Source organism: Triticum aestivum, chromosome 2D, assembly GCF_018294505.1.
Source record: "Triticum aestivum cultivar Chinese Spring chromosome 2D, IWGSC CS RefSeq v2.1, whole genome shotgun sequence".
Taxonomy (NCBI): domain Eukaryota; kingdom Viridiplantae; phylum Streptophyta; class Magnoliopsida; order Poales; family Poaceae; genus Triticum; species Triticum aestivum.
The window spans coordinates 578,181,015-578,193,087 of NC_057799.1; the positions used below are offsets into that span (position 1 = coordinate 578,181,015).

The 12,073-nt window shown below is 51.6% G+C and overlaps 1 protein-coding gene across 1 annotated transcript; it reads left to right on the top strand.

The window, feature by feature from the left end:
* Positions 1-4,756: 4,756 nt before the first annotated feature.
* Positions 4,757-6,295, top strand: LOC123050101 (benzyl alcohol O-benzoyltransferase-like). The gene is made up of 2 exons (XM_044472941.1): positions 4,757-5,200; positions 5,297-6,295. The coding sequence occupies exons 1-2, from the start codon at positions 4,757-4,759 to the stop codon at positions 6,182-6,184; spliced, it is 1,332 nt and encodes a 443-aa protein (XP_044328876.1). The 3' UTR covers positions 6,185-6,295.
* Positions 6,296-12,073: the final 5,778 nt, after the last annotated feature.

Genomic DNA, 12,073 nt, shown 5'->3' on the forward strand with positions numbered 1-12,073 from the left:
AAGTGGTCGGGCAGTTGATTTGCTAAAGACTGCAAATCTATTATCTTTTGGACTTCTCTCTCAGTCTCAGCAGTGCGCGGGTCATGAGCGTGGATCCCCGTGGCTTGCCACGTGATTTCTCGACTTTTAGCATCAAGGGGTTGATTCTCTCCCCCTAAAGTCGGGAAAAGATCCTCGTCAAAAATGCAATCAGCAAAACGAGCCGTGTGACAGTCTCCTGTCATGGGGTCCAGATACCTGATTATGGACACAGTCTCATAACCAACGTATATCCCCGACTTACGGAGCGGGCCCATCGCCGATCGCTGAGGGGGTGGTATTGGTACATATACCTGGCAACCGAACCTACGAAGGTGGGAAATTTTCGGTGCCGACCCTTGCGCAAGTTGAACAGGAGAGTGGATGTTGTAGGCCGACGGTCGAAAGTTGATGAGATTAGCCGCGTGTAACACCGCGTGGCCCCAACATGTAGTTGGTAAATTACAACCCTGAAGGAGCGGTCGGGCAATGAATTTAATTCTTTTAATCAATGCCTCGGCAAGTCCATTTTGTGTATGAACATGTGGTACCGAGTGCTCAACTTTGATTCCCATTGCCATGCAATAATCATCGAACGCCTTGGAAGTAAATTCTCCGGCGTTGTCCATTCGAATAGACTTTATACGATAATCCGGGAAATTATTCCGCATTTGTATGATCTGTGAGATCAATTTTGCAAAGGCATGGTTCCTTGTTGACAGCAGGCAAACATTGGACCATTTAGAGGAAGCATCAATGAGCACCATGAAGTACCGAAACGGCCCCGTGAGGGGCTGAATTGGACCGCATATGTCCCCTTGGATACGTTCCAAGAACGCGGGGATTTCATCCCTCACCTTGAGGGGCGATGGTCTAATGACTAACTTCCCCTTAGCGCATGCGGAGCACACGAAATCATCAGGATTCGGGAAGTTCTTCACGTTAACATTATGGCCATGCGAGTTGTTAATTATATTTCTCATCATCCTAAGTCCGGGGTGGCCTAACCTATCGTGCCAGAGGCAGAAGAGTTCAGAGCTTCTAAAGACGGTCTTGAGGGTAGTGTACACGGGCGGTGCTACTATCTTAGTGTAGTATAGCCCTGTGTCAAACGAAGGAAGCCTTTCGATAACATGTTTACCACCTGCATCCCGCTTTGTGATGAGTAGGCACTCCTTGCCGTTTTCATCATCGGTCTCAACATGGAAACCATTAGCGCGGATGTCTCTAAAGCTCAAAAGAGTACGAGTCGACTCCGGGTACAACAACGCATCATTAATGATCAAAGTTGTTCCCATGGGGAGTATAATAGTGGCTCGTCCGGAGCCAACTATGTGAGAACCGCAGCCGGCGATTGTCATAATACTTCCCGGAGATTTTTTAATGGACTCAAAGTACTTAGTTTCTCGTAAAATGGTATGAGTGGTGGCGCTATCGGCAAGGCACGTTTCCTCCATTCGGGCGCCACACGCGTTCTAAAATATGACATCTAATTAATGTAATGAGGAAGAAAATACATTAAAAATAAATGCACACATCTCAGAACATAACATGCTATCATGTATAAATAATGGAATAAATGAATAAATGTCATCCAATCGCCAAAGTAAAGAATAAGTTTATGCTCTCATAGAGCTTACAACCAAATCGAATTTATTCAATTTTATTGTATCAAAGCACGGAATCATGATAACCAAAGAGGTATGCTAAGTGGACTCGGTGAAGAAGCCATTCACTTCCGCCGCAATCTCCATACTAGTGAGCTGATCCTCCTCAGAAATTATCTTGGAGGCAGCATCAATGTCTAGTGGCGGCGCCGCCGAGGCGGCCATGTGGTCAACCTCCATGGCGACGTGGGCGTCGGTAGAGACCGCCAAAGCTGCCGCGATGGGCACCACGGGGGTCGCCTCTATAGGCGCAGCAGGGGGAGTAGCAATCATCACGGGTGCCGCCATGGGCGCCGGTGGAGCTCCCTCCTGAACCAAGGCGAGGTGCGTCTCACGTGCCTTCCGAGCCTTATATGCATCAACGACCTCCTGTGGTGCGCGGCACTGGCGGGAGAAATGCTCCACCGAGCCACAACGGAAGCAGTCCTGAGGCCTTTGCCCTCCCTTGCCCGGCTTGTTCTGCTTAGCCGGGGCGGGGGGGTGAGGGCCCTTCTTCTTGCCCTTCCGGCCCCTCTTCTTCTGTTGAGGCTTGCGGACTTTGAGAGCGTTCACCTCCTGGCGAGAACTCCCCCCAAGTGGTTGCGCGACAAAGTTCTTTTTGAGAACCTCGTCTTGCGCCTCCGCCACCTGGAGGACGTCAATCAACTCTGAATACCTCGTGTAGTTCCCCTGGCGGTAGTTCCGTGAGGACTGGACCGCGTCGGGGTGGAAAGTGGATAGGGTTTTCTCAATCTTCTGGGAGTCGGTAATCTCAGTACCACACAACCGAAGAGTCGTACAAATCCGGTGCAGAGCCGAATTGTACTCCCCAACCGTCTTGAAGTCCGCAAACCTCAGACGGATCCACTCTGCCTCTGCACGTGGCTTCACAGTGTACTTCAGCCGCTCAAACCGCTGCTTAAGAGCGGTCCAAAGGCCAGAAGCACTGCGCTCAGCCATATACTCATCTTTCAGAGTAGGTGACAGGTGATGACGGAGAAAGTGCAGAGCCTGCGCATTCTCAGTCTCGAACTTGGGATCAGTGACGGCCAGCTGGGCCCCCTTACCGATCGCCCTCAGGAGGGTTTTGCCCTGGAGAAAGATCTCGCAGTCCGAGGACCATGACAGGTAGTTCAGCCCTGTCTGGGCCAACTCAGGAAACTCCTTGTGGACAATTCCGGCCATCTGCGATTTATGCAAAAATCATGAGATTACAGCAGGTAATCTTTTGCACAAAGCGATGTTGATAAACTTATTCAATAAAATGACGTTCCAATATTTAAAACATGCTATTATATGACTTACTAAATGATTAAGAGTGCTAAACAATTAATCTACAGCAGTAAAATCATACAATAATATCATGTTACAAAAGATAGCATGTTAAGCGCATCTCGTATGTGAAAACTAGCCCAAAAATTGAATTCCCGAGGCATTTATAAGCCTAAATACGCATTTTCAGCGAAAACAGACAGTTCCAGGGGGTTCTACGCGAAATATTGCTGCAGGAATAAAAATCGCGCAAAAACTGAAAACTAAAGGGGCTAAACCGCAAATTTTTTTTACGCGACAGCCGGCGCCCCTCTTCTTTTTTTTTCTTTTTTTTATGGAGGGATCCCACGGCCGCGGCCCATCCGGCCCAACAGCCAGCGGGTCGGCCCAGGTGTTGCGCTCGGCTCCTGCCCGCAGCGACGCTAGGGTTTCCCCTAGCGCCCAGGGGGCGGCGGCGGCCTGGGGCCGGCCAGTTCGCGCGGCGGGGGCTGGCGCCACCCGACGGCGGCCAAGGCACGCGCCGGCGGCGGCCTGGGGCCGGCCAGCTCGCGCGGCGGGGCCTGGTGCCACCCGACGGCGGCCAAGGCACGCGCCGGCGGCGGGGCCTGGTGCCACCCGAGGGCGGCCAAGGCACGCGCCGGCGGCGGCCTAGGGCCGGCCAGCTCGCGCGGCGGGGCCTGGTGCCACCCGACGGCGTCCAAGGCACGCGCCAGTGGAGCGGCGCGCCCACGGCGGCGGCGCGGCCAGTGGCTCTGCGCGGTGCGGCCAGAGGCAGGGCACGGCACGGCCAGCAGGGCGCGGCGGCGTCGAGCCGGCCACCGAGACGGCGGCGGCGGCGGCAGCAGGACGCGGCGCGGCGTGCGTGACCAGCGGGGTCGCGGCCGGCAGAGGGCTACGGCGCGTGGCCAGCAGGGCCAAGGCGACGCCGTTGATGGCGTGGTACGGCGTCATCTGGACGCCGGCCTCGGGATGCGGATCTTCCTCGTGTTCGTCCGGAACTCCGACGGCGCATTGCACATCTGGTGCTTTTGCGGCGGTACCGCGACCATCTGGGTCGCGATCTGTACCGACTCCCTATAGTGCAGTCAACAATTCCCTCGTAGTCCAAGAACATCGACATTGGTCGGCGACGTGTTCGTCCGCTCGGTTCTTGGGAGGAAAATCCGCATCATAGGTAGATCAAATCCGAATAATAATCTAATCGCAAAAACGGAATCGTAGTAACGAGAGGAATCCATTTTTGCAAAAAGTGGGGATCGGATCTTATACCTCCGCGGGATCGACGAAAGCCTGCGTGATGCAGGTTTGACGGAGAGTTGATGGAGCGAAGCGTGCTGATAACGTGTTCCGCAACTCCGCCGGCGAGTCCAGTCCGAGGTTGCGGAGCGAGGGCGAGCGTCGTAGACGAAGTAGTCGAAGTAGTCGAACGCGCGAAAAGTAAAATGACACAGAGAGATGGAGGAGACCAGCTATATTAATCAATGATCAGATATTACAATGATGGCTCCTCGTTGCATTATATAGGGACTAGGGGTCAAGGGATAAGTATCCACTTAACGTAAAGAGGGGAAACGGGAGGGGCTATCCCTAGCGATGCGTACGCTAGCCGCCGCCACCATCGTGGTGGCCCCGGTTTCCCAACAAAGGGGTGTAACAGTACAGTACATGGATTAGGAACGATTGGTCCGAGGCATTTGACAAAGGTGTAACAGTACAGTAATGGATTAGGAACGAGCGGCGCAGTACATTGGCACAAGACTCCGGACACTTGATACCTTTTGCATGCAGAAACAACCGAACAAAATTAGAACACCCACGTCATGTCCACGCTCAGCTTCATCGTACTCCGGAGAGAGCCCGTGCTCGTCGGCCCAGCCTCGCCGACGACACCGCGCGAGAAGAAGCGCCTCTCCGACGTCGACGACCAAGACGAGCTGCGGTCGCACATCCGCGGCATCTTTTTCTACCGCGGCGGAGGGCTCGCGCGCGGCGACCCCGTGGACATCATCCGCCGAGCCTTGTCCGAGGCGCTGGTGCACTACTACCCACTCGCCGGACGGCTCCTGGAGGTGGAGAACCGGAAACTGGCCGTCGACTGCACCGGCGAAGGGGTGACGTTCGTCGAGGCGGACGCTGACGTGCGACTGGCGGATCTCGAGGCCGACGTGCCCGGGCTGATGCCGCCATTCCCGTGGATTGAGGAGCTCTGCTTCGAGGTGGATGGCTCCAGCGCTCTGCTCAACTGCCCCCTGGTGATCATTCAGGTAAGCATTTCAGATTTCACATTTGCACGTGAGCACACACATGACACATTATCCATGCACAGTTTGAGGCTAACAACTTTTCTTGCCGATGGTCAGGTGACGCGGCTCCTGTGTGGCGGCTTCGCCGTGTGGCATAGCTTCAACCACACCATGTGCGACGCCGCGGGGTTCATACAGTTCCGGAACGCCGTCGCCGAGCTCGCTCGAGGCCTTCCTGCGCCGACCGTCGCACCTGCCTGGTCTCGCGAGGTTCTTGACGCGCGAAGCCCCCCAACGCCTGCATTCCCGCACCGCGAGTATGATCCAGTGCCTCGGACGCAGACACCAAAGGAGGATGACATTGTAAGGCGCGCCTTCGTGTTCGGCCCTTCGGACGTCGCCGCGATCAAGAAAGTCATGCCGCCTCACCTCCGAGACAGGGCAACGAGCTTCGAGGTGCTCGCGGCGGTGCTGTGGCACGCCCGCACGGCGGCGTTGAGGACGCTCTGGTCCGACGAGGAGGCGCGGCTGGTGACCGTCGTCAGCGTGAGGAGGCACAGCAGCGCCCTGAGCCTCCCCGCCGGCTACTACGGCTTCGCTTGCGCGTACGTCACCGTGGTGATGGCCGCCGGCACGCTGCTCAGCTGCTCGTTGGCAGACGTGGTGGAGCAGGTGCGGGAGGCGAAAGCGTCGGTGACCCCCGAGTATATGCGCTCCACGGCGGACCTTTTGGTGCTCCGTGGCCGGCCGCCTTTGGCCAGGGCAAATATGTTCCTTCTGTCTGACCTCCGGCACGTTGGGTTCCAACGCGTGGACTTCGGGTGGGGCGAGCCGGTGTACGGCGGGCCCTCTGGCGTCAAGTTCGGGAATGCCTTCTTTGTGGCTGTCAAGACCAGCGACGGAACGGACGCGGTGGCAGTGCCGGTCGCACTGCCAACCATGGCCATGGAGAAGTTCGCGGCGGAGATCCAGAGCTTGCTCAAGGATAGTATTAAACAGCCCTAGAAAATTCCTAAGCTGAAAAATAAGCCAGGTTTTTGTCCCTCCTTTTCCAAACAAAAAGCCTGGATGAAAAATAAAGAGAGAATTTCTTAGTTAACACTGTCTTGAAATTTGTTGTCTTATTTAACACTGATTTTTTTTCTTTATAAGACTTTCATCCATTTAGAGTCTTAACGGTGTTAAATGACATATGGAAATAACTATTAGCCCCTCATGTGATATATGACCACAATTTTACGTGTATTCGGCCATACAGGGAACAAACACTTTGAGACAGCTTGTGCGGAGCGCCGCGGTTGGTCGTGATGGTGGCTGGCGGGCCAGAGTTCATGCAGTCGACCACATTGACAAACACCGGGTTCGAGGTTGTGCCTCGGCCTCGGCTGCCCGTTGGATGCATGTACTGTGGCATGTTTCCTTCCCCATATATTCTGCATTCAAGAAACAATTTCAGTAATTAATTTCTGTTTGATACAAAATTGTGTCGAACATCCGCCAGATAGTCACATGCTAAAGCTAAACTACCACGCAAAATTTTGGTCACAAACCAGCGAGGGGAAAATAGGTCTTTTCAGGTATCATTTGACACCGTTAAGGCTCAAAATGGACGGCCGTGTCATAATAACATAAAATTTAGACAGTGTTAGATAGGGAATTAAAAGTTTTGCGGTGTCAAATAAGGAAATAGTATTTAAAACAGTGTTATATAACATATTTTCTCAAAAATAAAAGGGTGCGTCGGAGCGCGGTGGAGGTTGATGCATTGTTGTAATAGTGTTGCTAAATCTTATTCAGCTGGGACTTGGTTATGTCTTAGTCGATGCTATATTCGTGAGATCTTACATTGACATCGGTGTAAACTTTTCTTCTCAGATTTTTTTTACATGTTATATCACTTGACTGACACTTGGTTAAGTCTTAGTTAACTGAGACCTAGTCACGCCCTTGTAGCTAGGGGAGACCAATAACGAAGAGAGATAATTAGTTCACAAAAATTGGGAAACGTTTCAATCGTCCGGTGGCGCCCGCTCTTTTTCTCTCGCACACATGCACACACACTTTGCGTTTGTGGGTCGCACGCGCACCACCCACGTTCTTATCCCTGTACCACTCATCCACACAATTCACGCACATCCTTACCGCTTTCTTCAACTTGCTTTCTTTTCCCCAAGAGCGCTCGTCCTCTTGCTTCGCCTCCTCACCTCTTGCTAGCGCCGCAGCCTCCAAGCTCCGATGAGCCCCACCACCGGCGAATCCCCTCTGCTACTTTTCTACCTCCTTGGCAAGCCTTTCCCCTTTTCCCCTCCTTCTCCACCATTGACGCCAAGGGCCATTCACAACTGCATCTTCGCACGGGCCACGTGCTGCAACCATGCACCTAACATGCTGGCACTGCCATGCCCAGAAGCTAGAACTGCATCTGGCAATTCCCGCGACCATGAGTAGTGTCCGAGCTTCCATGGTAACCACATGGGGACAGCAGTGCTGCAACCGTGGAGTGGGGATACTAGATCCATGGCGCAGACGTTGGAACCATGGGCGGGAGATGCTGGAATCCGCAACTCCCGACGGTGACCACGCCGACGTTTGCTGCAACCACGGTGGCAAAATGCTGGAATCACGGCGAGGGGATGCTGGAACCGGCTGGAACTCGGTGCTACAACGAGGTGGCGATTTTTGGTGCAATGAGTTTTTTGCTAGAACCGGCGTCAATGGTGCTACAAACGGCCACGGATTTTGCTGCGACCGACCACGGCGGCCACGGGTGACATTTTTGTCGGAGCTTGAAGACCAGAAGCGGGACCGTGGGGGTGCAGCAAGCTAGAAGCGTCCACGGCGGGAGCTACAACCGGAAACGACGTATGCTGCAACCTAGGGCGACACCGGAGTTGAAGACCAAGACCCCGCCGGTGACAAAGAGCTAGAACCAGTCGCACATTTTTCTACAACTATAAGCAACGGCCGACCGTGGTCGCTGACGGTGTCCTGGACTAGGGGATACTCACCACGTCGTCTCCCAACCAGCTAGATCGGGCCGACGACCCCCATGACGGTTCACTATTGGGCCAGTTCGGACAACCCATGCCGCATACAAGAAGAATTCCACAAGACTTGGCGTCCAAGCCAAAGACTCTCCTAAAACCCTAGGCCTCCGGTGTGTTATATAAAGCGAGGCCAGGCTAGTCAATAGACAATCTCATATTCATTATTACAATCTCGTGGTAGATACATGTACTCTGTACTACACCCATATGAATACAATCAAAAGCAGCATCTAAGGTATTATCTCTTCGAGAGAGCCCGAAGCTGGGTAAAACTCCGTGTCCATGTTACCATCGCTCCAAGACGCCTAGCTTAGGACCCCTACTACGAGATATGCCGGATATTGAATCGACATTGGTGCTCTCGTTGAGAGCCTGCTAGGTGATCGTCGTGGATCGATGGGATGATCAGGTGATATCTTTTCAATTAGATATGTTCCTCGTATATTAATTCCCTGGTAAATTATCTTCGGCTGGACTGTGTTATTCTTATGTGTATTCTAGATCGAAACAGTAAGAACCGAAGGCAAATATTAAGATCAGCAGTGTGCGCCTGTCCGAAGACACTTCGTCCAAATCAATTCTGTGTATACATATACTGGGTATATGACGGCGTAACACAGCAACCCAACTGGCTGGAGCACGTGTACAGACGGCAAAAGGCGCAGCCAAAGCCCTGACGAAATCAGGGGTGCGGGGCGCAGGGAAGGCCCACACGGCATTGTTCCCTGATTCCAAAAATAATCCCACGTTGATGGGATGGCAACTCTTCGCTTCATCTACTACGTAGTACTAATAGAACGCCCGTGCGTTGCGACGGACTTTTGATAAAATTTAAGATTCTACTTACGGAGCTAAATAACTAAGAACAATGTCATCTCAGTTAACATATTTTTTAATAATCAGCTAACACACATCTACTGTCAAACACAATAATGTTATCTGGATTGTATTTGTGACGTTTTAGTCTCAGATAGATGAATGAATAAAACAAAACCCATTCTAACTAAAGTTTTTCTTAGGTGAAGTGGGTTGTGTTGTATTCATTCATCTCAACATGTTTTGAGTCAAATAAAATAAAACTATTCGCACAAGCCTCCTTCGCTAGCCAATGAGCAGCTCCATTAGCCGAGCGTCTCACCCGTGCCACACAGAACTCCTCCGTTGATCGCATGGACTCCTTTACCTCCTCAACAATAGGGCCATAGACTGATCTATCAAATTCTTAGCTTCTTAATAACTTACAGCATCTACTGCCGACCCCCCCCCCCCTACTTTCTCCCTAAACGTCTGAAACGCCCGCCCCGGTCAGTGCCCGGTCAAAAATGAGTGACCCAACCAGACCCTCACTTTATCCCTAATGTTGGGGAACGTAGCAATAATTCAAAATTTTCCTACGTGTCACCAAGATCAATCTAGGAGATGCTAGCAACGAGAGAGACGGAGTGCATCTTCATACCCTTGAAGATCGCTAAGCGGAAGCGTTACAAGAACGCGGTTGATGGAGTCGTACTCGCAGCGATTCAAATCGCGGAAGATCCGATCTAGCGCCGAACGGACGGCGCCTCCGCGTTCAACACACGTACAGCCCGGAGACGTCTCCTCCTTCTTGATCCAGCATGGGGAGAGGAGAAGTTGAGGGAAAGCTCCGGCAGCACGACGGCGTGGTGGTGGTGGAGCTCGTGGTTCTCCGGCAGAGCTTCGCTAAGCACTACGGAGGAGGAGGAGGAGTTGGAGGAGGAGAGGGCTGCGCCAGACCAGGGGTGCAGCTGCCCTCCCACCCCTCCACTATATATAGGGGCAAGGGAGAGGGGGCCGGCCCCTTAGATCCCATCTGGTGGGAGGGGCGGCGGCCAGGGAGGGTGGCTTGCCCCCCAAGTCAAGGGGGGCGCCCCCTCCAGGGTTTCCTCCAACCCTAGGCGCATGGGCCCTAGGGGGAGGTTGGCGCCCAGCCCACTTAGGGGCTGGTTCCCTTTCACCTACAGCCCATAAGGCCCTCCGGGGCAGGTGGACCCTCCTGGTGGACCTCCGGAACCCCTTCGGTGGCCCCGGTACAATACCGGCATACCCCCGAACACTTCCGGTGACCGTATGATGACTTCCCATATATAAATCTTTACCTCCGGACCATTCCGGAACACCTCGTGACGTCTGGGATCTCATCCGGGACTCCGAACAACCTTCGGTAACCACATAATATTTCCCATAACAACTCTAGCGTCACCGAACCTTAAGTGTGTAGACCCTACGGGTTCGGGAACCATGCAGACATGACCAAGACACCTCTCCGGCCAATAACCAATAGCGGGATCTGGATACCCATATTGGCTCCCACATGTTCCACGATGATCTCATCGGATGAACCACGATGTCGGGGATTCAATCAATCCTGTATACAATTCCCTTTGTCTATCGGCATGTTGCTTGCCGGAGATTCGATCGTCGGTATCCCAATACCTCGTTCAATCTTGTTACCGGCAAGTCTCTTTACTCGTTCCGTAACGCATGATCCCGTGGCTAACTCCTTAGTCACATTGAGCTCATTATGATGATGCATTACCGAGTGGGCCCAGAGATACCTCTCCGTCATACGGAGTGACAAATCCCAGTCTCGATTCGTGCCAACCCAACAGACACTTTCGGAGATACCTGTAGTGCACCTTTATAGCCACCCAGTTACGTTGTGACGTTTGGTACACCCAAAGCATTCCTACGGTATCCGGGAGTTGCACAATCTCATGGTCTAAGGAAACGATACTTGACATTAGAAAAGCTCTTAGCAAACGAACTACACGATCTTGTGCTATGCTTAGGATTGGGTCTTGTCCATCACATCATTCTCCTAATGATGTGATCCCGTTATCAATGACATCCAATGTCCATGGTCAGGAAACCATAACCATCTATTGATCAACGAGCTAGTCAACTAGAGGCTTACTAGGGACATGTTGTGGTCTATGTATTCACACATGTATTACGGTTTCCAGTTAATACAATTATAGCATGAACAATAGACAATTATCATGAACAAGGAAATACAATAATAACCATTTTATTATTGCCTCTAGGGCATATTTCCAACAGTCTCCCACTTGCACTAGAGTCAATAATCTAGTTCACATCACTATGTGATTGTAATGAATCCAACACCCATGGGGTTTGTTCATATCTCGCTTGTGAGAGAGGTTACTAGTCAACGGGTCTGAACCTTTCAGATCCGTGTGTGCTTTACAAATCTCTATGTCATCTTGTAGATGCAGCTACCACACGCTACTTGGAGCTATTCCAAATAACTGCTCTACTATACGAATCCGGTTTACTACTCAGAGTCATCTGGATAGTGTCAAAGTTTGCATCGACGTAACCCTTTACGATGAACTCTTTTTCCACCTCCATAATCGAGAAAATTCCTTAGTTGTGACACCCAAAATTTTATTTGGATTTTTCAAAAGATTTTATTTGACTTGAGGGAGGTGATTTAAATTTTTCTTCCAAAGAAACCTCCCTTTCTATATTTTTTTTGGGCAAGAGTCTTTTATTTTGGATTCACCCAAGACTTACTTTTGGTCTTGGAGGTCCTTGCCTTTTTATTTTGACTCAAGACAAAATACTTTTCACTTGAGAAAAATGCCTTTTGAAAATCTCTTTGAAATTGCACTATGGCTTTTGGAATAGTCCTTTACCACTTTCAACAATTCCCTCTTGCCATGGCCTTAGTGCAAATCCACTCTCCTAAACCTTCCCTCATCTTTGGATCATGTTTTGCATCAAATCCAGCAAGTTGTACCTCTCCATATAATTATTTTTCCATTTAAAACTTGTCAAATAAATTCCTGCCTTCTATCCTAGC